The 27,832-nt window shown below is 42.5% G+C and overlaps 1 protein-coding gene across 1 annotated transcript in view; it reads right to left on the reverse strand.

The window, feature by feature from the left end:
• Nucleotides 1–27,832, reverse strand: part of PLCXD2 (phosphatidylinositol specific phospholipase C X domain containing 2) — a 43,203-nt gene that overhangs the window by 9,490 nt on the left and 5,881 nt on the right. Inside the window, exon 2 of the mRNA XM_060149349.1 lies at nucleotides 3,962–4,422. Coding sequence (XP_060005332.1) covers nucleotides 3,962–4,422 — 461 coding nt within the window. The remainder of the gene's footprint in view (nucleotides 1–3,961; nucleotides 4,423–27,832) is intronic.

Consider the following 27,832-nt stretch of genomic DNA (forward strand, 5'->3'; position numbering starts at 1 on the left):
AATGATGTTGGTGGTAAACACATGGGTTAATGAGGTTAATCACAGGCTCATCGTAAGCAGGTTGCCTGGGAGATTGGGGAAGATTTCCTGCTGGCGTTGTAACTGGCTAGTTTGGAAGGCTGGGGTCTCCAGCATCTGTAAGTGTGAAAAGCTGGGCTGTGAGATGGACTGTGGGCGAGGCGGGAGGCTGTGGGATCCTTCGACAGGGCCTGTCAGACCATTTCCCATGCTGCCTGGCCCCTGAGCAGAGGGTCAGGGGATGAAAGGAAAGTGCTGTTCTTCACTCAGTCTTGGAGAACGAGCAAAAAGGACACATTCTACAAAAGGGGCTTTATGGCTTTCCTCAAGAGCCTTCTCAAGTAATTTGATCCTAAAGGTTATAGGGGGAATTTCTGTTTACGTAGGAGCTTGGCTTAGTAAACCAGCCCTCATTCTACAGAATTCTGGGGGGCAGTAAGTCTTGCCCAGGGCCTGTGTTTTGCGTCTGACTCCCGACCTCGCTCTGCTGTATTTTCTGTCTGAGATATTCTTCCCTCCAGCTCAGCAATTCATATGCAGGTTTTCTCTCGAGACTCAGATTTAAAATCTCATTTCCTTTAAGAATTATTCTTTAATTGACCTCTTCTTATTTTGATCATTCTTTTACAGGGGCCCCTAGGATGCAGATTTATACTACGTACTATTTTTCAATTGATGGATTACAAAACCCTTTTTTTCATACAGCACGTTTGAGGCAGTTTTGCCTTGTAATTGTATGTTATCAGTTGTCTTATAGTTTACTAGCAGCACATATTCTTACCTTCTCATTAAGATTCTAAATACTGCCAAGTTGTAGATGAAATCTTCCAATTCACTGTACCCTCAAAACTCATAACCACTAATATACCAATACATACCTGTGAGCTGTGATATAACTGCATATTGAGTACATGAAATGTGACTGAATGGTGGTACACTTTTTTCTATCAAACTGAAGTAATAAAATACTCTGGGGGTTACATGCAAGGCAGTTCATTATATAATGAATATTTAAAGTTTAACCACCAGTATGGCACTGCCCCAGCAGGGGGCAGATGATTGAGAGCTCTGTTGGAGATCTCTTTAGCTTTTAAGAAGGGGTTTAGCAGGGAAACCTCTGGGAAAGGAAGGGGAGCAGGGAAATCCTGGAATTCAAGTTGATGACATGCTCCCTTTTTCTGACACATCATCACAGTCTCTTTCCTTCGTAATTTTAGGGGTATTGGTTGTTGAATGACACAGATTAGCCCATACTTAAAAACTATAACAGATCTTTACTGTTCTGCTAGAAATTCACTGTCCACATGATTCATTATTCCTGAAATTACCTGTTTCTCTTGCAAATTTCTAAATGATTTAGTATGCAATGTGGCAGCCCATCCAGAATACTATCTGTGCATAAAATTACAAAACTATAACAGATACCTGTTTATAAATTTAGCTGGACTCAAATTTAACCTTACCTGAATCCTCGTATTCAAAAGCCCTCTCACGGATCTTCCCTGTCTCCCATTCTGCTAACCCTCTGAGACCTTCTGATAATAGGGCTCTCGAATAAGGAGAAAGTGTTTTTATTAGCATCGTCTATGACACTAGTTGTGAAAATCACCAAGATGTGTGAACAGCCCTGGGAGAGCATTGAAGGCTGTGGGAACTCGTAGAGCCCAACAGCCTGTGACTGAGTCCTGGCCCTTGTGGCTCACTGACAATGTTCTCTTGGGCAAGGTGCTTAATTGCTCCCTGCCTCAGTTTTCTCATCTGTAAAATGAGGATAATAATGACAGCCTATGTCATAGTGTTGCTGAGAGGATTAAATGAGTTAATCCCTGTACTTAGTACATTGTAAAGGCTCAATAAATGTGTTATTCCTCTTGTTACTAGTTATTTAGCATTGTAAGAGAGAGATTCCACTGGGGAAAAATCTGTCCAAATTTTTTTTTTTCTTTTTTTGCGGTACGCGGGCCTCTCCCTGTCGTGGCCTCTCCCGTCGCGGAGCACAGGCTCCGGACGCGCAGGCTCAGCGGCCATGGCTCACGGGCCCAGCCGCTCCGCGGCATGTGGGATCTTCCCGGACCGGGCACGAACCCGTGTACCCTGCATCGGCAGGCGGACTCCCAACCACTGCGCCACCAGGGAAGCCCAAATCTCTCCAAATTTGACCTGCGAGTCTGAATAGATATAAACTTAGGTTTAGGGGAGAGGTGTGATAAATATTTGGCAAAATATCACTTACAAAAGTTTTAGTGAAGAAAAATAGCTTAGATAAAACTTAACAGATACTAAGAGTTAACTCATTAGTCTTCGTAGATTCAAAGACCTTCAGCACTTTCACGGGTGTGCAAAACCACCTGGTGTTTCCCTGGTTGTTCCTGGTATTTACTCAGGCCGAGCCTGGGAGTCATCCTGGAATCCTCACATCCCAACAGTTAGGAAACGCTATTAGGTCTAACTTCTGGTGGATTCCAAATCTGACCACTTCCCACTACTCTCCTCACTGGTTTCTGTACTTCCCTTCTGTCTTTCCAGGGCTCTTCCTAGTAACCAGAGGGATACCATCAAAACTTAAGTCAGGCCACAACACCCTGTGCTCAGAACCCTCCCAGAACCTTCCTCACTCAGAGTAAAAGCCAAGTCCTTTCAGTGCCTTCAAGGGCCCCCTGATCAACCATTATCTCTCTGACCTCGTCCCCTGCTCTGCTCTCCAGTCCCGTGGCCCCTGCTTTTCCTCAACCATGTCAGGGACCCTCCTGCTTTGGGGCTCTGCTCTGACTGGTTCCTCTGCTGGGAAAGCTCTTCCCCCAATAGATTCACTCCCTCAAATGTCATCTTTTCAATGAGGGCTACCCTGATCAACACATTTAAAACTGTGACCAACCCTCCAACCCACAGATCCCTGGTTCCCCCTTACTGTGCCTGGCTTTCTTTTTCCATTGCTTATTACCTTCTAACATTCTCTATACTGTATTTATCATGTTTATTATCTATGATCTATCTCCGTCCACCTGAATGAAATCTCCATTAGGGCAAGGATCTTTGTTTTATTTACTGATTTATCCCAAGTGCTTAGAATGGAGCTCGCCACATACTTAGTGTTCACCATACATTTGCAAAGGAATAATCTTTAATTGCTTTCTAATTAAAAGCTCTTCCCTCAGTTCAAAAATCACTGCCTCTTTAAGATGCTTTGGTTAATGCATCTATGAGTAAGGGAGCAACTGTGAATGAAAGGTACTTTTTTGCTTTTTCTTTTTTAAAGAGAGTCTAAATTGGAGGCTGACCATTCCTGAAGCTCTCCTCTCTCACTATCCACCATCCTCTGGGACCAGAACAGAATATATCTGAGGCCCGCGCTCCTTTTCCTGAGTCTGTCCTTCCTGGGTCTGGGTTTGGGGCTCTTCTCAACTTAGGGATGCTCCTCTAGCCTTGATCTCTTTGCGGGTTCTTCCCTCCTTAACTGTCTTCCCCGCTGACCCAAACTCTGTGGAGATGGCCTTTCAAAATGTTAACTAACACCTCTGAGACGAATCACTTCACGTGCCTTTGTCAACTAATGCTATCAAACAATATTTGGCAGGGATTATCTGATATTGAGTTGAAGACAGGATGGGACAGATGATCCCTAAGGGGAACTAGGAGTGTGAAAACAGATACAATGGGAGACAGAAAAATGGTAATGGCCAACTGGTCCTATTTCACAACTCTGCCTGGGGCTGGTTCTGGCCAGGCCATTGCCAAACAAGTTAATCCCAGTTCAGCTGTGCCCAGGGGAGCCCTTGGAGCCGTCTTAGAGCCCATGAACTGGTGTGCAGATCTTTATCATCCCACACAATCTATGCCTTCTGACCCAAGAGCCCTGGAGTGAGCTGCCTTAGAGCTGGTGACACAGAAAAAGCAGAAAGAGTTCCGTTGTTGCCCTTGGAAGCTAATCTCTGTTCCCTCCTACCTGGCTCTTCTTCTCCCACAGCGTCTGGAGCGTCATACTCTCCACACTGCAGGCTGAGCACAGCTTGTTCCCAAAGGCCTCCTGGATCCGGAGAATCAGGCGTTTGTGATGGGCCTCGTCCATGGCATAGAAGTGGTTGAAATCCAGGAAGACAATCTCTTGGGGGTGCTGTGTGAGGAACGAGTCAATCTCCATCAGCCCATCCCAGACCCTGATGCCAAAAAGCCCGTGAATGAAGTAGATTTCCTGGTCGGCATCCCCTGGCTTGGAAGACACACGCAGGTCGAAGTAGCGGATCCCAGCGTCCAGCTGTTCTCGGAATGTCAGGTTCTGAGTCACAGACCATTTCTTCATGAGCTTCTTTACCAAGGAGATCCTGGCGAGGCGTTTGATAGCTGGGGTTTGGTCAGGCCCCACTGGGGACTTTTCGTCTACCCAGTAACTGAATGAATCATGGGAGCCTATACGAAGCAATAAATGTGAGGAGAGGGGTTGAGACTGGAGCTGGGACAGATAATCCAATTGATAAGAAAACAACAACAAAAATTTAGAACCAAGCACACATGCAGAATATTGCGAACAAATACTTGCAAAAATTTTCAAGCTTGCTAGGGATGAAATAAACACAAATAAGAGTAACATAGTCTTATTAGCAGCTTGTCAAGCCTGCGGTAAAACTATAATTTCATACATTGCTGGTATAAGGTATTGATTAATTAATAAATACCTTTTTTTTTTTTTTTTTTTTTTTTGCGGTACGCGGGCCTCTCACTGTTATGGCCTCTCCCGTTGCGGAGCGCAGGCTCCGGACGCGCAGGCTCAGCGGCCATGGCTCACGGGCCCAGTTGCTCCGCGGCATGTGGGAGCTTCCCAGACCGGGGCACGAACCCATGTCCCCTGCATCGGCAGGCGGACTCTCACCACTGCGCCACCAGGGAAGCCCACGTCCCTCTTTTTGAATAAGCCAAATCTGCTATTAAATGATCAAATAAGCCAAATCTGCTATTAAATGATCAAATGCATGTTGTATTTCTCTTCCTTAAAGAGGGTAGGGATCCTCCTAGACACTGAGATGATCTTATTGTTATAAAGTCTAAATGACCACGAGAGACACATTTCTAACTATAGTGAGAAAATATTTCAGCAGTAACTTAAGTAAAAATTATCTTTAACAAATATCTTTTGTTTTGTCATTGGTTTCTATCTGGTGTCAACTGTTATTATTTGGTTGGCTTGGTGACTGGCCCTGACCCTGGGGGGCTCCACACAGGCGGCTGCACTTTGCAAGCAAAACCTAGGAGGAAAGTGTCATGTTCTGACACTACCAACCTTGTTCTTAATCACTACCACCCACACCAGAATCAAAATTCTTATATTCATATAGAATACTCTTGACTGTCACCAGTTATCCTTTTTACTAAATTGTAGAGTAGGCATTTCATACATAATATAGGATTTTACACAACTCTACTGTTTCATGTTTTATTATTTCCATTTTCTTGAAAATAAATCATTCTGGGAATGGCTTTACTGTTCTATCCTCTCAGAAATAAAGCAAAAAAAAAAAAGGTGGCAAGCGATGCTTTATTTTTATGTAGTCTCTACAACATGGAGGGTATTCAGTAACTATTAAGAAAAAGCATAGTTATCAATCCTTAGGCAAAATGAATTTTGCAAGCAAGAGAATTACTAGCATATTTAAGGTAAAAAAAAAAAAATTGCCGTTACTAATAGAAATGTGGGGCAAGTCCCCCTGGAGCTTCCATACTGGTTGTCTCTGCTAATGAGACTCACTGGATACTTGCCGAATGTTCTGCTTCCTTGGGCTGCACAGAAATAGGAGATCTTCATACCTCCTCATCAAGAGATTTATTACGAATACATTATGTATAGATGGAGAACAGCCAGTTCTCTCTTCTTTTTAGATTTTATCAGCAGCCCAGCTGTTCGGGATTGAGTGTGTAATATAGTGTGAGTTCCGCATAATACTTAATTCTTCTTTGGGTATCAGGGAATAGGCATTATCCAAGCATGGAGGAGAGCAAATCCTCTCTGGTATTCTCTTGTTGGTGCTGAGTCCAGTTTCATGTCCAGAGGGAGATATGCTAACAACCTCTGAGGCTTTTCTCTGTGTCTGAGGATTCTGCGGCACTGTGACAGCGATGGGCCCCCAGGGACCATTTCTGAATACACAGGGTACCCAGCCCATCCCACAGAAGAGGGAGGGTGTGCACGTTCCCTGGGAACCGGGAGTCCCTCTTTCTCTCTTTCCTCCCTTTTCCATTCTGGGTGCCCAGCACTGCCCACTTCCGTCCCCTTGATAGGAAGAGACAGGACAAGGGAACAGGCCATTTGCTGACTGGTTTACAGCAGTTGTCCTACCGAGGCCTCCAGCAGTCAAAGCCAGCACTCACTCATTAACCACTGTCAATCTTTTTGCCTTTCTACTTACTTTTTTCCAGGAAGTGTTTGGCCTCACTCACATAGAGTGAGAGAATAACATTCAGGTACTTAAGTGCATTTAACTATTTCTTTTTCAAAAAACTGGATAAAAATGCCCCAACCCTCACCAGAATATTTACAAGTTATACAACGTGCAAATAATACTTATAAAAAGAAAATCCTAATATTTTGCACTCCAGATTTATTATCAAAGTTTCCTCTTCTCCCTACACCTGAAAGAAGTTATTTCACTCTTTAAAGATTGTCTTTAGGGCTACTTCTCCCCCTCTGCCCTGGGATGTATGGGTTAAATTCACACATTTCCCCCAGAAGAGGTGGAAAAACCCCTGCTCCATTGGTCCTTGCCTTGTTCTCGAAGAGAACTGCTGTGTGGAGTTGGTAGGGATCTCTGCTCCATGAGTTCTGGCTTGTTTTATGATAAGGTTAGAAAACAGTTTAGAACCTCACCCTGCTGTGATTTCTGCCACGGGAAGTGTTTTTGCTGCTACTGCCTGGGAGCGCCTGTGCATCTTCACTCATCCTCTCCATGGCTCTTTTATCACTGTCTAAAATAGATTTAAGTGGTCCTCTTTATCTTAAGAACAAAACAAAGCACTTTCCATTACATGCCTTACCCCATCTTCTCCTTCTTCCCAGTTGTTGAATTCTTGAAAAAGAGGCCAGTCGTGTGGCCTTTGTCTCCCCTGATCTACTCCCTCCTTCCAGTTGGAGGCCACCTCCTATCCTTCTAGTGCTACTTTTGATCCCTATAACCTTGGAATCAACAACTCCAAGTGGCTTTATTCTTCTTAGCTTCTCTGAGGGTCTGCTAAGTCAGCCCTTTTCTGGAACCTTCCATTCCCTTGTGATCCACGATGCACACTTTTGGGTGTTCCTATCCTGTTACCTCTCTCCTTTGGCCTCCTTTGCTGGCTCCTCTCCCTCCTTCTTGTTCCCCAGTTTAAACGTTTTCCAAGGGTCTTTATTCCTTCCTTCTCCCACCCTCAGAGATTTCATCCACTTCCCAAGTTTTTACCACAGCACCATTATGCAGACGACACCAAAAGTTTCATTTCTAGCTCAGACTCTTCTAAGTTCCAAATTTATGTTTCCGACTTCTCCTGTGGTCTTCCATCCACGCCTGCCTGCTGACACAACAAATTACAGATTTTCAAAGTCCAGCTACTCATGCTGTCCCTCTCACTGCTACAAAGTGCCTCTCTTGAAGTTCTGCTCAGTTACTCAGACTTGAAACCTCGGATTCTAATTAAATTCTTCCCTCTCCCTCACCCACTTCATCCAACCAGGTACTAAATCTTTGCATTTGACTTTTACAACAGACATCAAACATGTCTCTTCCTTTAACCTTCACCTGCCACCCTCCTCATTACCAGTCCTTTAATCAGGACCAAAACAACCCTAACTTGTCCTTTCAGTTCAGCCTCTCTCCAATTTGTTCATATTTGAAAGTCAATCATCTCAAGATACAGATCAGGTTCAAACTCTGGACACTGGGGTTTAGGACTCTCCTCAATACCGCTCCAATGTATTATTTCAGTCTCATCCCTCACCAGGCCCCTTCCTGGACTCTATGCACTTACTTTTGCTGACAGCTTCCATAAAATATGCTCTTACCCCAATTCTGTCTACCAGCGTTTATAACCCATACTGGACAAGCTGCCTACCCTATGTCTCAGTTTTTTAGTCTGTAAAATGGGCATGATAGTATCGATTGTCACAAAAATTGTTGTGAACATTGGAATGCATGCTAAGTGCCTGGAACAATGCTGATACATACTAAGTGCTGAACTATTGTTATTGTTATTATAAGTCATTCTCTGTTAGCTGGAAACTAGAGGGAAGAAGGGGTGATGAACTGAAATTCCTTATCTTAAATACTTAGGGTCTGGAAGATTTTCTTTCCTGTACCGGAAGTACTGTTCCTCTCCATCTCCATCTGATTGGTTGACATGGAGATGATAGCTTAGCCTCTACTTTGTTGACAGTAGCTGTCACTCACTCTCTTGGTCACAGCCTAAGCTTTGTCATCGCCCACTTCTAAAATCACAAAATGCAATATCCTCCTTTCTGATCACAACTTACTTTCTTCTGCCTCATTGTGACTTGACTTCTATTCCCCCTAATCTGAGAACCCAGAGTTGGCTCCACTTCATCCTTTAGCTACAGCCAAGGTTGTTACTTGCCACTTTTACCTGCAGAATTATTCATTATAACCATCCAGAAGCTGTAAGGATCACCGTTGAGGCACTCGTCTGTCTCTACATGCAGATTCTGTGCACAAGCCCAGAATGCACATGGAAATATTAACGTGATATTTTCTAACAAACTTTTTGCCTAATAACAAATGTTCTACTTCTCTAATATTTCTCTTTTATAGAGTGGACTAAATAAGGTTTTAGAAAATAATAGTCATCAAATATTGGATGACTATTTTCAGACTTTTCTGGGTAGGGAACTTTTGTTGTCATCTCAAGAATATTCCATACAGAGCAGGAAATACGGACATACAGGCCTCTCCTTAACGTTCTACACTCCATGGATTGATATCATCCCTAATTTTAGCCCTACAAAGGTAAGGTTTCTTTCCTCCAATTTTTTTTTTTTTTTTTTTTTGCGGTACGCGGGCCTCTCGCTGTTGTGGCCTCTCCCGTTGCGCAGGACAGGCTCCGGACACGCAGGCTCAGTGGCCATGGCTCACTGGCCCAGCCGCTCCGCGGCATGTGGGATCTTCCCGGACCGGGGCACGAACCCGTGTCCCCTGCACCGGCAGGTGGACTCTCAACCACTGCACCACAAGGGAAACCCTCTTCCAATTTTTGAAAACTGTTTTTTCTGCAATCCTTTCATTTTCACAATTACCACTCTTGTCTCTTCCTGTTTCTTTATACAATCAAAAGGCATTAAAATGTCTCTATTTCCTCTCTTTATGTATACAAAACCCTGGATAATGTATGTGAAAGCATTTTGTAATCTAAAGCAGTAATTCTCAACCTTGAATGCACATCAGAATCCCCTGGGGGAGCTTTTAAAAAACACCAGTGCCCAAGAGCCCACCCAAGACCCATGGAGTCAGAATCTCTCTGGAGTGGGAGTTGAGAATAAAAAACTTGAAAAGCTCGCCTGGTGATTCTATCAGACACCCAGGCTTGACATTCACTGCCATGAATGTAAGATTATCCTTTGCTGACAAGCTCTCTGACTTCCGGGATCAATTTCTCTGGTTGGTCTTCTACTACTTTCAAATCTTCAAATAATAATCTGGTGCACTGCCTTTCCCATATCTGGGTAGAAGCTCTCTTTACCATCCTTTGTGTTCTAGGAATGCCTCCTGCTCTTTGACCAGCTGAATAATCACCACTTCTTTGTAGAGAAGAAAAATATTGGGGCGCCTTGCTTCTTTATCATGCCTTCTAGTAAGTAATTAGATGAGGATCTGTAAGTTTAATTAGAGCATTTCAGACGTGCACTGGGTCACAGAGTTCAGAATAAAGTCACTGAGGCAGCAAAATCACAAGGAAAGAGATATTTGAATGAGAAAAGGTTAGCTGGATGTCTATCCAGTGTTAGGGGTATTTCCTCCTAGGCAGCATTAGGTTACAAGATAATCGAAGGGACCAAGTAGGAGAAAATGAGCCGCTTTGTGAGGACTGGGGACAGCCAGTTGGCTCCTTATCTGGAACGCCAATTGCTGCTTGACTCTTTCTTAGGTTTGCTATTTGGGAGTTAGGAGACCTCAAGTGAGCACACAACAGTTTTTAGTTAAGGCACTTTCATTACCCATTTCTCGCAATTTGGAACAGTAGCCATTTTTCTGAACTCAATTAAAAAGAGTTTAAAGCAAGCTTCTTGGGAAGCTGGTCTCTAAATAAAACTAAGAGAATTCAAATCACACACCCTGAAGTGATACACGTCATCACAACACAATGGCATTTCAGATTATGAGGTGACTATACGTAGAGCCATGGAGGGAAGAATGAGACAAGAGTTAAGTGAAGAATATTAGAAAGAGAAAATCTTCTTTATCACACCTCTGGGTGGCATCCAGGGAGGTGGGGATGGTGACCCAGGTCAAAGAACGCCTGATCTCCACTTGTCAAAGCAGGACTTGAGGGAAACGGGCTCCCAAGGAAAACCCTGTATCCCTGGAAATGTCCACTGACAGCACGGTGTGACAGGCACAGTGCTAGGCCCGATGCTACATACAGGAGGAGGCTGGAATCCTCCTCAGGACTCGCTGCCTAGCAGAGGAGACCCAAACCCCATCCTGCAACCAGTGGTTTAACAGAAATACATGCCAGAAAGTAGGGGCAATTAATTCCATCCAGGGGTTTCAAAACTTTCATTTAAAGGTCAATTTGTATCTCTGTTTCAGGAATAAGAGAGAACATAAAGAAACGAAGTCGCTCAATATTCTGTGATAACCTAACTGGGAAAAGGATTTGATAAAGAATAGAAACATGTATATGTATAACTGAATCACTTTGCTGTACACCTGAAACTAACACAACATTGTAAATCAACTCTGCTCCAATATTAAATAAAATTATTTTTTTTTAAAAAAAGAACGCCTGACCTCATAGATTTAAGAAAATCTATTCTTCTCACTTCCCTCAGGTACCACCCTGCCCTTGGTGGGCCCTTTAACCTTGAAGCCCATTAACCCCTCCAAGTCTGTTCACTGAAGGCCACCCTCCCACCCTGTGTTTACTCACACCATTCAATGTATTGGTGCCTCTAGGCCACGTATTCTCAACTGGGTGACTCTGCCCCAAGGGAACAAAAAATTGGTTCTTGGGGGAATGAAAAAATCTTAACTCTCTTTATGTTCAAGGTATAAAGAGAGTACCTAAACAGATATACCATACAGTGTATCTGTGGTATTAAAATTTCATCACTGCGGGGGTGGGGATAGTGAGAAGGAGTGGCATAGAATTAGCTAAAGAGACTCCTTAGTTTGGCCACAGAGGAAAAAGGGTTGAGAAATATCACTCCAGACTGAGCTCCCTGGTAGCCAAATGGACAGCTGACGTGTCTGGGTTGGATCTCTGACCCTGCACCTCTTTTATCCTTAACTGGCATGTCTTTCAATGCCACCAGTGACTGTTTCCCACTGGACACCATCCATAAGGTGAGTTGATATTGGAGGGTTCTGTTCTCATCCCCTGCCCCTAGAACACTAATGGGTTGAGAGCCAGTTAATTTTTAAATATTCCTACCAGGCTTCTCCAGGCCCAGCAAGTCATTTCTCCACCTACATAGCCCTGAAGGACCCAGAGTTGTAGTGTACAAGATGCCAGTTTAGCAAGAAGAGATTTACCAATGGTAAGTCCTGAGCCCTGGCTTGATGAAACACTGTAGCTCCGGATAAGCTACATGGAGAGTTCCCACAATGGTTAAGAGCATGGCGTCTGGTGCCAGGCTACCTAGATACATACTCCTGGCTGCACTGCTTACTAGCTAAGTGACTGAAATGCTGTGCCTCAGTTTCTCACCTGTCAACAGGGGACAACAATAGTACCAACATCAATGGTTTGTGGTGAAGGTTAAGTGATTCACTTAGGTAAGCATTCAGAAGAGTCCTTGGCCAACAGAATGAACTCAAACATATTATTAGTATTATTTCATTATTAAGGAATTTGTGTTATCTTCTACTTGAATGACACAACCTGAGAAACAAATAATTCTAGTTTTTAAATAATGTTGTGAAACCTCATTAAACATGCATATTCAGGGATCTGCTGTGGCAGTTAACTGAGAAAAAGGAAGTTTGCAGCTTAAGGGATTTATTTTAGGTTTCATCCAGAATTAACATCAAAAGGAATAAATTAAAATCACAGTATTATGTAGGCTAAGTATAAATTGGCACTAAAAGTATAATTATAAACAATCTCTAGTCTGCTCCTGTGTCAATAACAGGAATAAATAAATTCAGGGACTACGACGCAATTTGAAAATATGGGAGAGAAAGTTCCAAGGATATTCTTGAACTTTTTACTTTTAACATCATAGCATTAGACATCCACAAGTGATTTCTATAGAAAAACAAACACAAAAAAACCAAATCCAATCTATCGCTAAAGGCATGTTGGATATCTGATTTTTGGAGAAGGAAAACCTATAATCCATTATTTGAAATGGAAAGAAACAGTAATACTTCCCCAACTCTTCAAAAAACCCTATCAGTTTTCATAAATACCAGTAAAACACTCAAACACTTATATAACCATCCACAACAAATCTTTCTATAATAGAAAGCATTAAAACACCAAACACCAGCGTCTTCCTGGAGCTTTCTTCAGTATTCCGAAGTCATACTTTCAGAAGTTTTTTTCTGTATTTCTTGCACATTTAAAATACTAGTGCACAGTTCTTAAGGACGTGAGCATGACCGCTTTATGTCAGATCATCTCCCTCAACATTCTTTATCACTTTGTTTTTTCTTTGCAAGTATGGGCTTTTCAGGCCTCTTGGGTTCACGGATTTTATTCAAAGCCTTTTCGCTTTCTTAGACGACATTTCTACTCAGTAATGTGGCAAGTTGAGAGCACTAATGTACAATTGAGCCTATTGAGAGAGCAGCTGGGCCATGGGTGTGACACATTTCTCCATCTCCTGGCCTGGATGTACCTGCAACTTGAATGTTTTTGCTAGCCCACACGTGTGAATTTGCTATGAGATATTTTTCATTCAGGAAGTGAATTCCAGGTAAAACAAATCTTATTATAAGTTGTTATAGCAAATGTTTAAATAGCAAAACTTCATAGTAGGGATACCTATAGAGGTGTTTGGAACTAATGTCTCTCAGTTGCCAAAGCATTTATGTGCACGTCGATGTGTATATGTTGACACTAGAGTGGTCCGTCTGAAATGAAATCCAGGTAAAACTTATATTCAGAAGGAAAAAAAAACATGCTTCATTTACTTGGAAAAGTATATTTAAAAGGATTGAAAAAAATTCACTATTTCACAGAAGTATTTTTACTAATAAAAATAAAGATGTTCTAATAGACATAATCATCATTCTGCAAAATTTCTTTTAAAGACAATTATTATTTTGAGCTTATTTTTAAAAGAGCCATCTAAACTCCAGATTTTTATCAGCACTTCATCATACTACTGCTGTCAAAATTAAGATGGTCCGGCTCATCGCAGGCTAGGTCTTAAAACATATACTGAATGTGCATGCATTTTCTGTTAGGAATAGTCAAAGTGTTCAGTTAGGGCTTGTTTATTTTATCTCAGTTTGAACTTTAGGTCATATGATTTGTAATTTCATATTCTTTCTCTGATTATTAGCCTATACCACACCAGGTGAGGCCAGAATAATGCAGGCAGCTTGCAAGAAAACAGGTGCAGCCGTTTTGCCAGTTACCCAGTGGAGCTGATGCTGCATAAAATGGTACGGAATGTCCAACTTATCTTTCTAAATTCATGTAAAATATACATAGCAAAAAATTATTCTGGGAAAATGAATAAGATCTTAGCTGCAAAAACTACAGTGAGAGGATATTAAAGATGCCCAAACACAAAAGACCAAAAATCTTGCTTACACTCTATCTTAATGAAGCTAGGTCATTCAGATAACCAGAAGGTGTCTGGGCTGGAATAAAGGGTCAACTAGATCAAATGATGGTCAGTGCAAACAGCAGAAGAGAGAGCAGTATCAGGCTTTATAAAGAGAGAGAAAAGATAAGTGTTCAAGCCAAAGAAAGACAGTAATGTTCTCCCATCTCCAAAGGAGGAAAAGAAGAGAGAACAGCCCTCATGTGGAGTTGGGAGCAGAAACTGAGAGGTCTAGCTGAACAACAGCTCTTCCTCATACTGTCCATCCCCCTTGGAGAGTTCTGGGAGATAGCCTGGTGATGTATTAATCCATTTTAAAGGGTTGAATTTTTCTGAAAAAATAAGAGGATTTTATGCCTTGATTTACACAGAGCCCAGAAGATGCTATCTTCATATAATTTCTAAGAAATCTTTCAAAAGTATTTCTTAGAAAATGAGCTTAAAAGTGAGGTTTGGGCCCTCAAACCCACTGTCTCACTAAAAGTGTTTGCATTTTAATGAACCTGTGATTTTTAAGAAATTAAAAAATTTTTTTTTCAAAAGTTCTAAAACTAAGGCAATCAAAACATTCCCACTCAAGATCATTTGAACAAGAAGTCAGGATATTCTTCTAAGGTTTGGAGAGACCACTACTCTCAGACTCAAATGGTGACAGGGAATATACAGGGACACCTCCCTGGCCCTTCAGAAAGCATGGGTCCAGCTGGACTCCAAATGCCCTGCTGCTTGGCTCTCACTTCCCGAGGAGGCTGTCACCAGCTCCTCTCCCTCCCCGGCATCTTCCTGCCTCGTGACAGCAGCTCTGGCAGCACCGTGGGCTTCCAGGGAGAGCTATGTTGAGGGGCACAGTATCAGAGTGGTGGCTGAAGGGACCCCTCAACAAGGGATGTAAAAGTATCACTGGGATAATCTACAAACTTGGTGCCAGTTGATGTAGGTTTTCACCAGTGACTCCTTACAAAATGGGCAGGATGTTTAAAAAAAAGAGAGAGAGAGAGAGAGATCTCTCTTTAAGGCACATAGTAAACTCTTTATCTTAAATATGAACATGTGATAAGGATAAAAAAGTCATTTTCAGTTCATGCAGAGAGAATCCTGGTAAGTGTGGTATCTTTTGTTTGCTCGGCACAAATGAAATATTCATCTCTGGCATTAATGGCTTTTGACATACTTGCAGCAGTATTAAGCAGTGGGTGCGGGTGTGCAAGTCTGCAGACAGAAGCTTGGAAGGACCTAAACTGATCTGCTGAGAAAGGGGAGGGAGCTTGAGAGGCCAGGAGGAGAAGGGGAGAGGAGGGAATCCTAGGGCAGCAGGGCTGAGGAGAGAGAACTGGGAGAGGAGATAACCTAATGCGGAGTTTTCAAAGATGTAAAATTTCACCTCAACATTTCTCTATAAATCACGAATACATATTTTTTAAGTGACAGTGTGAGGGGTGCCATGATATTAACCTGTCTGGAGCAAACACACGTCCTGCCCATCCCAGTTTTCAGGCCCCCTCACACCAGGGGGTTCGCCTCTGCCAGACCGTCCCTCCTTGCCTCAACTTGCCCAGTGCCTGGCCCAGAGGGGCAGACCTCGATTGGGAGTGGAGTGGTGTCACATAAAGATGAGGGGAAGGTGGAAACGTACAAGAGGAGGCTTCCCTCTGGTTGAGATGGACTTCCTTCATGAAAAATCTTTTTCATGGTATGCTGGCGTTAAAACTGGAACACAGGAAGGGTAAGCTGGGACGAAGTGAGAGAGTGGCATGGACATATATACACTACCAAATGTAAAATAGATAGCTAGTGAGAAGCAGCCGCATAGCACAGGGAGATCAGCTTGGTGCTTTGTGACCACCTAGAGGGGTGTGATAGGGAGGATGGGAGGGAGAGGCAAGAGGGAGGAGATATGGGGATATATGTATATATACAGCTGATTCACTTTGTTATAAAACAGAGACTAACGCACCATTGTAAAGCAATTATACTCCAATAAAGATGTTAAAAAAAAACAAAACTGGAACACAAGGGCTAGTATATAAGCATCGATAAACAAGACACAGAGATGTTTAGGGGCATTCTAAGGAGAAAAACCATGCGTAAAAAGACAAAAGCGTAAAGTAGAAAATGAGTTGAACATCAGAAACTGTTTCACAAATGCTATCGAGGTAACTACAGCAGCTACAAAATGTATTGTTCAGTTAATCCACACAAATAGGAGACTTTCAAGTATGAGTCAGGGGATATCTTTTCACTCTTTGACTGATGATTGATGTCCACAAAGGGAGCACAGCGCGGCCAGCGGCGGTCTACGGCTATGGCACTGCCGCGTGCGCATGCGCCGCCGAACAGCGGGCACGCTGCCGGCGCCAAGAGGTTCCAGCTCTGCTCCTCCGCAACCACGCGAGGGCCCGAGGGTGAACTTTCCATCAATAATAAATTCCCCGGCCTCACGTGCTATATTTGTCTTATGTGAAGTAACAGATTCCCCAAAAGGATGAGCGAGGCGAGCAAACTGACCAGCCTTTTTTTAATCTGCTCTTGCGGTGCGATAAACCTCCCAGCGATTGTGGGATCTAGGATAAGTATGTGGATGGCAGTGTCCAATCCAAGCTTTCCTTTCCTTTTCCCTGGTTGGGTGAAAACGAAGAGAGGGGCACAGGTGAGGGGTTCCTTTCGCCCCTACCCGCTTCCCGCTTACACACTATTGAACTGTCTTCCTCAACTCTCCAATGAGCTAGTGGAAGAAAGATACAATCACCAGACTCCACACTTCCACTGACATTTAAAGGTCAAGTCTCCTTGTATTGTACATAATGATATCTCCCTCCCACATGTGTGAAAAGGACGGCTGTGAGAATTACTGGAGGGAGGAGGGAACCTTTGAAAGTTCACTGGGGCAAAAGGACTCGATTTAGTGGCATTTTGCCAGAACACTTAAGCTGAGGTAGCTTGTTTCATAAAATAAGAAGTTTAAGGAAAATGAAAATCAAAGAATGAATTCATCCAGCTATTGTTTTTCACCTCTGTTCTTTACTTATTTTAATATGGTTACCCTCTCAATAAATAAAGACTTCTTAAAGAACTGGACCAATGCCCTAAACAAGATCCGGTTTTCAAACTTTATCTTTCAGAGCAGAGATTTTTTTTTGACTGCTGGGCCCTTAGTGCCAAAGACCAGGTGTTACCTCTGAAAGAGATTCCATCTGTGGGAAAGCCATTAGGCCTAGCTCTGTTTAAACTTCCCCATCTAAAGGAAGAATTTATTTTGGAAGAATCACATATTTAGCATGTTATTCCTTTAAAAACGTACTTCCTCTGCCCCCAGAGCTCATGGAAACCTCTTCATCCAAGAGCTAAAAGCATCCCAAGGACATTCTGTTCACTCCACAGCGTTCTCACTTCAGTTCCTTCACTGTGAACTTGCTGGTGATCCCTCACGTCCGAAAATAACTAATAATTTCAATTTATTGTTTATTGTTTACCAAATGTCAGGCTGGGCTGACTTACATGATTGCATTTGATCTCTGCCAGTCCTGCAGGGCAGTGACTATCTGTATTTTACAGATGAGGGGACAGAGGTTCAGGCTGGTTTTGCAACTGTTACCAAGGGTTACCAAGATTGCCAGTGGCTGCCCCGGGGACAGAAACCTAGGTCAGCCAGACCCGAATCCACACAAAACTACTCTAGGGATGATGTTATTGTCTTTACTGATGAAGTAGGTCAAATGCATTGTGCATCTACTTCCGATAACATAATGATCACAGGATTTGTCTTCAGAACTACATGTCTGACCTTTCACCCCAATGCAGTAAAATTGATGGAGAGATTAAAGTGATTTAAAATTTTGTAAAGACATAAAGAATTTCCATGTAGGGACACAAGAGGGCACTCTAACCTTCCTTCAGTTGAGGACGCAATTTTTTTTTTTTTTTTTTTTTGTGGTTAACACAGCTCTGAGCCTTGAATCCCAGTCCTGGTTCTGCTCTGATCACTTGTATGAACTTCAGCTTTTAGGTTCAGACTGTAGCTCAACTTCTCCCTTTGCAAATTTAGGAAGGGGGGTGAAGTGAGCTCTAGGGTCTCTTCTATCTAAAGAATCCAAGGATTCTAACTCATTAACAGCGAATTAAAGGAATATATGACCCTATTTTAACAAGGATTATTAATCACTGCAAAGAAGTAAGATACGTTCCTTTCATACTTGCTACACTTAAGATGAATATGTGCTTATAGATTTAACTTACCATATTTGCAAAAAGCAAATGATTCTCAAGCCTGACAGTGGTATTTATTCACTTTTGGCTCATCTGAGAATTTTGTCAAATTGCTGGAGAAATTCTCTCCCGTCACACTGACTCAGGTTGGCCAGTGATGAATCTGTACTATGCTGACTGAACACATTGGCCAGTAGCTCATTTCTCGTCTAGCATTTAGGTGACAGTTCCCTACACTCCAGAATGACTGGCATTTCATTGCTTTGTGGGACATTTCTATGGAATTTATTGTGGGGACTTTGGAAAAAAAACACCTTCCTAATCACCTAGCTTGGGTTGAAAGTTTTCACAGAGAAGGGTTACTTTAAGATTCATTTGACAAACTGCTGAATGGCTGAGATCCAGGGAAGCTCCTCAGCTAGATCCCCTCAAAACAAGAAGGGTTTTTCTTTCCTGGTAATGGAGGACTAGGCCAGGAGCTCTGACAGGGGAAAGGGAAAAGGAACAGGGAAAATCTAACAAGTAGCAGCGTAAATTACACCAAATGATGGGTTTAAAGGAAATTTGTACATTACACACAGCAGGGGAAGGAGAAGGAAAACACACCCACCCCGGAAGTGGAGTGTTCTGACAAGCACATGCCTGCTAAAAGCCTCTGCTGGTCTTTCCACCTCGGAGAGGCAGAAAGACGTCTTCCCTGCTGGAGCCTTGCTGGGCCATTACTACACAATCCACTTAAACCACTGGGCTGCTTTTGTTCTCAGTCAATAAAAAGCCTTCTAGACGTTTGGTCTTGAAAAATAAAAGTGGCTTCTTCAGCTGGAACAGGTTAGCAGGCAGTCCTTCAAACACAACCATCCTCATGGGCGCTCAGGCATTAGGGGCCTGGCGTGGAAACATATGCCTCAGATGAAAAGAGCACTGCTCTTTATTCCAACCAACACAAGGAACTGAAGTTACAGCCCAACACTAGGTCAGTCTCCAACTCTATTCAGATGCAATTAAATGAATTTGGCAAGACGAAGTTTTTACAATCCTAGGATTGTTATCAGGATTTCTGTTGCAATTTGCTTATCTACTGTGTCCCTCAATTTCTTCATTTGTAAAATGGAGATAATGTTAGTACTTACATCACTGAGTTGCAGAGATTAACTGGGTTCACATAAATCAAGCAGAGCATATCCGGCGCCTAGCAAGTGCTTTATAAGTGTTGTATAAGTAAGCTCGTCTTCTGCCTATTATCATCATTATTATTATTACTATTACTACTAAAGCCTTGGGATACCTTGAGAAGACTCTGCCATGCAGTTATAAGATTTTGTCTTACTCTAGGCACTATTACTCACTCTCTCTGTATGTTCTAGTTTCTCTTTAAATTAACTAGAAATATCTGCTCTTTACATTCTTTGTAGATATTTCAAGATTTCATGTCTCTCTCCTCTCTCGCTCTCTCCCTTTTTTCCTTTGAACCACTCTACAAGTATAGAGACACTGAGTATACAGAGATAACAAAATACAGTTGTGTATAGCGGAAAACAGGTCCTGATGGCATATAACGTGTTTCATTATGGAGGTGTGCACAGAAGTAGTTCTTGAGCTGTTTCTTGCAGGATGAATTGTAATTGGCCAAGTGAAGTGGGCGGTATTGGGAGGGTGAGTGACACGGTTGAGGAAGGAGCATGTTTCAAAGGCTGGAGATATGAAACGAGACAGCATATTCTCTTCCAGGGTGTTCTTTAGGCCTTATATTGATTGTCACTGGTTCCCCAGAGTCTATGAGATAAGGCCTCAAGGGCTCAACAGCACATTGAAAAGCTCTCTCAGTCTGTCTGTCCAGTGCTTTCCCATTTCTTCCTCCTGTTGCTTCTACAGTAGGCCATGGCAGCCCTTCTCTGTTCCCCGAAGGGGCCCTTGCTTTCCCATCTCTGATTTTATTCATGTGGTTCCCTCTGTCTGGAATGCCCTCCCCGCTTTTCGGAACCCCCATCCCTCAGTGCCGCTCAGGTGCCCTCCCGGAGCAGCTGTCCCCTAACCCCTGCCTGGAAGTAACCTCTCCCTTCCACTGGTCCCTAGCAGTTTGCTTGCTCCTTTACTGTGATACTCAACCTCATTCTGCTTTTGTTTGTTTTACTTGAAACTTAGTATCTCTCCTCCAAGTTTATAAACTACACCTTGTTAATTTTTTTTAAGATTTCCTATAGTATCTAGTATGATGCTGTAGGATCAAAAAGGATTGCTAATAATAATAGATATATATCCAAGATTTATGCTTGTTTTGTACTAGGCAAAATTCTAAGCCCATTGTAACCATCATCTTACTTAATTCAACACATCGGTTGTGTAGTAAAAAATTTAACCTTGCCCAAAGAGGGGTCTGGTCTTTGTCCTTGGCCTCTGGGAGGTAATCTCTTAAACCCTTGGAATATCCTACCTGATAAGAGTACCTTTGTTTACCTGAGAGCTTTGGGACCACATCAAAAAGTCTAAGGATGAGATTTATGGTGAGGGTTTTGAGTCATGTGGGAACAGGCTTGACCTCTGGGGGGCTGGATGCTGAGATCAGCCATTTGGACCCTCAATAAAGACTCTGGACACCAAGGGTCGGGCTAGCTTCCTGGATTAGCAATACTTTGTGCATATCATCAACACCAGGACAGCAGCACTGTCCACAACTCCAGGGTAGAGGGCAACTGGAAGCTCCACATTTGGGATTTCCCTGGACACTTCATGTGGCTGATTGTAGCTGTAATAAATAGCAATTGAGTATAGCAGCTTTCAGTGAGTTCTGTCAGTCCTTCTAGCAAATTATCAAACATAAGAGTGACCTTGAGGACCCCCAAACTTGCAACTGGTGTCAGAGTGAGGGTGGTCTCGTGGACTGTGCTTCCTCTTACTTTGCACTTGTGAAATAAGTACTATAATGATATCCATTTTACAGATGAGAAAACTGTATGACAGAGGGTTAAACTTTTTATTTGAGATTACATAACTAGTAGCTAGGATTTGATCCTAGGGCCACTAAAACAGAACCCATATTCAGAATTACTTCTTTTTTGTGTATGTGTGTGTGTGTGTGTGTGTGTGTGTGTGGTACGCGGGCCTCTCACTGTTTGTAGCCTCTCCTGTTGCGGAGCACAGGCTCTGGACGCACAGGCTCAGCGGCCATGGCTCATGGGCCCAGCCGCTCCACGGCATGTGGGATCTTCCCGGACCGGGGCACGAACCCGTGTCCCCTGCATCGGCAGGCGGACTCTCAACCACTGCGCCACCGGGGAAGCCCAGAACTACTTCTTTATACTGCCTCCAATGTGAATAAAAATTAAAGATAGATATAAGATAAAAAAATATTAAGAATAGTCATAAAAACAAACATGTCCTTAAAGGCTGAAGATGTTTAGGGCAGCTTTTGTAGAAAAGCATATCATATTATGACTCAGGTATTTAATCTCTATGAATATTGCAATAAATTTGATCTCAACAGATTGCAATTGTGCATATTAAAATATCTCTATGGCCTGAGCTAAGAAGACACTTATTTGTAAAAATATGTATGAGAATTGGGCCTTATGGTTATTGAATATAGCAAAAGATTTGTTTAAAAAAACCACAAAAAACCCTTAGAGTCCTTGGGAACAATCTCATTGTCCCTTGCCTTTCCATTTTAATTACTTGTATGTGACTCAGGTCATAATCATTTGTCTGTGAGCTCACGTGACTCAAGCAGATTTAACTGCTCTTTGCCCTGTACTGCTCAGAACACTGGTGGTAATTATCTCCATGTCTGTCCCTGAGAGCTGACTGTGAGATTTTGAGGGTGGGATCATGTCTAATTCATGCCCATATCTCCATATTTAGTAAGTTTCTGGCATACAGTATGCACTGAATACATGTATATAGAATAAGAGCAAGCATGCTCACTTAAACGTACAGCTGTTTAGAGCGTTGCTTAGGGCAGATGAGCCTAGGTCTCCTGATCCTTCCCCAAACTTCTCTTTGGTCCATTCATCTTCTTTAAATAGGCAAAGTTCACTCTCTGCACCTTCTCTCCCCCAGCACCTGTACATCCCCAGTTCCATTTATCTCTATTTGTCCTTCTAGCTTGAGTTATCTGGGTTGATGAAGAGGGATGTGTTGGAAAACACAGAGGACAAAAATAAACCAGAAAGAATGACTAAAGGAGCAGCTAGAATAAAATACTGCATTGAACAATTTAAAAGGAAAAGTCCTAGAGAGTAGATTTCCTCCAACTTAAGCCCATGTAAATTATCTTTTAATAACATCTCCTTGGGGCTTCCCATCTCACGCATCTAAATTAGGTCCTTGGGAAAAATCAGCATTTGTAGAGAACTTGACTCCATGTGGACAAGTGCAGAAAGGCTGAGGCATCTTTAGGATATACAAAATATGGCCAACGTGGATCCAAGGTTCAAGATCAGGGGACTGCTTAGCAGTTTTCCGAACCAAAGAATAATATCTTTAAAGCTTGCCAAGCCAGCGGGATAAACTTGACCCAATATACTTGATTATTTTCCATGGGGCATGTGGGAGAGTATGAATTATAGCCATTATACTGTCAGCAAAATCTGAGAGGGCCATGTGGCCAATATAATTTTTAATCAGTTGCCTATTTAATTCATAATTATTCACAGTGCAACAAAGCAACTGTGTTTTGAAGCAAGGCAGAACATTTGGAAGCAGAGGATGTTGATCAACATATTTTTCATGTTCTGAGAAGCCAAGGGGCATCCCACTGTCTGAGGACAGACATCAGCCTGGGAATCCGGAGAGCTGGTCCTGGTCTAGCCCAACTGGCTAGATGAGCTAGAGAAAACTGAAGTAAATCAGAGGTTCTCAGGGTGCTTTCAGATCCGGAATGTTGTCAAATGAAGTATTTATATATAAAAACAAATGCAAGTAGAGCTTCTCTGGTTAAAGGCCTGTCCAGACAGTCCCACTTCTGGCCTAGAGGTGTCCTTGCGGGGCTCAATGGGAAGTCAAGCCTCCCAAGAACTCTGCAGGGCATCAAGGTAATTCATTGCCCTACACAGTCTCTAAATCAGCCCCAACAGCCTAGGATTTATGTGAGTCAAAGGGTTTTCAAGCCCATGTATGGGAGGCATTTTATATAGTTGGGGATCTATTTTTCTTTGAAAGACTTTCTCTTCCTTAAATGTCCAACAGATGCTAATACTCAAATAAGACACTGTATAGGTAATTCATTAATAAGAAATTCCTCCTCTAGTTTGCTAATTATCACCCTGCTCTGTCTCTGAACAGATGGCATCATCTTTGGTAAAATAACACCTCACAAAGGGCACTTGGTCATCCTCTGATGAGCCTTCTCAGTTCTGGGATAATCATATTTTAACAACCTTTCCTTTTAACGCAAAAGAAAGAACAATACGAAGGTTTAGGGAAAACAGGAAAATGTTTAGGGTAGAAGAAAAAGTTAACACTAAACATTCTATTACAAAATTCTCCTGCTTTTACTAACTTGGTGTAACCCTGAATGTCCATGTGTAAAATAAATCGTATTTGATAATGTGGTAATGTAACTAAAAGCTTCCATATCACAGCTGGTTTGTGGTGTATTGCGCATAGCTAACCCCTCCCCCGCCCCAACCCCAAGCTGCCAATACGGTAGGGGAAAGAGTGAAACAAATGACAGAATTCATGCAGATTAAGCAGAACACTAAATGAGCTTGGGAGGGTCATTTATCTGGGACCAGAAGTTGAAGACAGATTTCCTGAAAGAAGTAAAATTTTAGTTGAAATCCAAAAAATATATATATATAAAAAAATGAAGACACTAAATTCAAACTCAAATCATCTTATACTGAATATGACAGTAGCTGTGAGGGAGGGTAGGGGGTTGGGCAAATTGTAAGATTTAGCTCTGAAATCATTTCCACTGGATGCTACTACGCTTTCTCCCAATTCTGTAATGTCCCACGGGTACCTCAAACTCAGCATGTTCCAAACTAAGCATGCCTGTTTCCTTCCATCACCCTTGAAACTGCTCCCTCCCCTGTATCCCTATTTCTGGGAATGCCATCCCCCTCCTCCCAGCTACCCAAGACAGTTATACCATCTCTTTTACCCTCCAGTGAGTCGCCAAGTCCTGCTGATACTTCCTCCTATATATCTCCTGTGTCTGTCCCTTTTCCTTCATCTACACTGTCACTATCTTCCTCAGGTCAGTATCATCTCCCACCTGGATGACCTCATCAGCAGCCTAAGTGGTCTCCTTGGTTACAGTACTTCCCAACTCAAATACCTTTTGTGGACTGCAGCCAGAGTGATCTTTCCAAAACACAAAGCTGCTCTGTCATTCATCTGTTTAACACCCTTCCCTCACCTGTTAAGGTAAAGCTAAATCACTTTGACACGGCTTAGGAGACCTCTCAGTATCTGCCACGTTACTCCTTGCCCCCTCCTCCTTGCTTATGGTAAATAAACTACAATGAACCATTTGGGTTTGTTAAATGGGCCATTTTCTCTCTTCAAGGTCTTCACCCAGATTGTTTCCTCTCCTAGGACACTCCTAGCCTTGCTGCTCTTATCCTGGGGGCTAGTTCCTGTGTATACTTCAGACTGCAGTATATTCATCACTTCCTCCTGGGGGCCTCCCTAGACTCGCAAGTCTTCTTAAGATATCCTTGCTATAGGCTTCTTCCACCAGTAATCTCTACCTCTCATCTTACATAGCATATTGTATTATGACTGTTTGATTAAATGTCCATTTCTCCAACTAGACTGTAAGCTTTTGAAGGCAGGAAACATGTCTGTATTGATCGTCACTGAATCACCAGTGCCCAGGAGAGAGCCCAGCATATGGAAGGTCATCAACATATATATATTCAACAGAATGAAAGAAATAATGAATTTCTTAGATTACCCCTCAGCATCCCTAATAACTGATGGGTCATTTTGTTTCTCCACACCTTTATGCCATTGTTTTAGGGCTGTTAATCTATTCCTGACCAAGTCTTTCAGTGGCTGCTTTTTGCCTTCGGGATAACATTCAATGTTTAATCTTGGCATGATACATAAGGCTCATTAGCCTACTTTCCCAGCTTTATCTCCATTACTTTCTTTAAATGAAATCGATGCTTGGGTTTCCTCAAGGAAACCCTATCTCTCAGTCCTTGGTACCTCTGCATTGTGTCACACTTCTCTCTACCTGGAGCACCTGGATATTTACTAATTGCTCTTTTATGATTCAACCCAAGGGTCATCTCCTCTTGGAAGCCCAATCTACTAAGCTTTCCTCCACCTACCAGTAATGGAATAGGTACAGGTTTTCTAAGTGTTATTGTATCCTATGCATTTTTCTCCATGGTGTTTGAATTTTGGCTTTCCTCTAAGATCAGAACTTGATGAAGAGCAGGGAGAAGAATCCTATTTATCTCCATATTCACCTAATTTAACACAGCACCTTACACAAAAGGGCACTTGATAAATATCCTTTGAACAAATACTTTCCCTTTAAATGAATACATTTTTAAAGTACAGGCAATGAGAACCAAAAGAAGCAAACAAGCACCAGTAATTGTTTTTAGCCAATCTGACACGACGTGCACATGTAATTCTTAGGAGGATCTATATGGACACCTCCTGCCAGGACGATCACTTAAACTCAAACCCAGGGAGGGAGAGAGGGACACTGTCTTCACCTTTATCTGTTCGGCATGTTTTTTTCATCTGGCTTCAACTGTACTTTAAGAATATTGTTTTCAGTATATAAGCCTTCAAAGCGTACATGTTCATAAAATATTCCTCTCAGTCTGCCAGAGTCTAAGATTTCTCAGTCCCATCATTAATGCAGATGCCTTCACACTCCAAGACATTTGCATTACGAGGTACAACTGCTTCCTATTTTTTTCTTTATTTAGATTTCATTAGGTCCGTACAGAGAAAAAAAATACTGACAGACTATCCCCAGAGAAGACATAATACCTTCCAGCCAACAGTTCTAGAATAATTGGAAATTAATTTTTAAAACCCTGTTTTTCTCTTAGAAAATGTCAACTGCTTAGTAGACAATGAATCCAAAAAAGAATGTCGATCTTTCGTAGATAATACAAGCTAGACACCCCCCTGAGAGCAGTGCAGGCCTCTGTGGCCAAACCCATGTGACCTGAAAGCCACCTAGAGATCTCGTAATGCCATCCTCCCAGGTATTGTTTGAGCCTCATGGGCATTCAGCAATATAACCCACATTCCTATAGATGTGAGAAAGTGGAAGGACTCCTACTTCCCCGCGTGCGTGTAAATACTCAGACAGATTTAGTCACAGTTCTCCTCCACCTAAGTTTGGTTCTTGACATGTGTTCAAATTCTTTTCACACGCACAAATACGCCCACCTATTACAATGTCCATAAAAAAGCCCTTCTCTACAGGCCTGGTTTGAAACTCTAATTAGGGTTAGTCAGCATTTACAAAGTGGTTTGTGCTGTTCCCAAAGGCAAAGTTACAGGAGCTAAAGCATTTCGCCACCATTCCCTCTAGTGTGCCTACAGTTATAAGCTCTTAGAGGCTGGGAAGAGATGTGGAGCCAGCCTGTCACGCAGGGTAGAGGTCAGGTCAGAGCACGTGTCAGAAACCAAATCCTCAGCCTCAGAAGCTCGTCTGAAACAGCAGCAATGCAGGTGACAGCGACAGGCTCCTAGGGTCTGAAATGTCAGTGGGCATGTCTTGCAGGATCTTTATAAAGGCGAAACAACAGCAGGCAGTAGAATTGGGGATCTCTTGAGGGTGAGGCTAAGGTCGTGGCTCAGTGTGTGCGCATTGTGTGTGTGTGTGTGTGTGTGTGTGTGTTGGGTGATGGGTAGTATGTGTGTGTTTGTGTGTATGTGTGGGTGATGCATATATCTGGAGGGACTATGAAGCTATTCCACGGCTGGGAAAGGAGTTATATATGTAAAAAGATTTGTTTAAAGGAATGCATTTTGTAATATTCCTTCTGTTCATCTGGGAACAAAATGACTAGGTTAATAGGGTAAGTGATGGGGCCAGGAGGAGAGCAGAAGCAAAGTTAGCAATATGGTCCTGTCACAGAGACTTAAATTTTTCCCAAAGGCTTTGGATGGCTGGAGATGACAAAGTTTGACAGCTGAACTAGGGATGGGAGGACAAAGTAGCTAAAGAGGATTTTCTGGCTCTCTTGATCAGCTGCCCTCAGATTGCATTTAAGACTCATTTGGTACTCACATCCTGGGCAACCCTCCACATAGCCTTCCCTTAACTCGCAGTCCCCTTGAGGGGATGACCATTCAAGTTATCCTGATCTGATCAGACAGAGAACATTGAGCCACAGGGCTTAATTGGAAGGTCAGCTCCTTAACTAGACTGCAAATTACCTGAGGGTATAGACTGCATTTTACACCTCTGTTTTTGTTGTCCATTCCAGACACAGGCTTTCAATAAATGACTATCATGATTAATTTTTTTAAAAGACACATTATTTTGTGACAGACACTGTTCTTAGCGTGCAACATGAATTAATTTAATTCTCACACTAACCAAATGAGGTAGTGCCATTACTATCTCTGTTTTACAGAGAACACTGAGGCACAGAGAGGTTAAGTAATTTGCCCAAGGTCACAGAGTCATGAGGGGCAGAGTTGGGATTCAAAACC

The sequence above is a fragment of the Lagenorhynchus albirostris genome, chromosome 5, assembly GCF_949774975.1.
Source record: "Lagenorhynchus albirostris chromosome 5, mLagAlb1.1, whole genome shotgun sequence".
NCBI lineage: Eukaryota > Metazoa > Chordata > Mammalia > Artiodactyla > Delphinidae > Lagenorhynchus > Lagenorhynchus albirostris.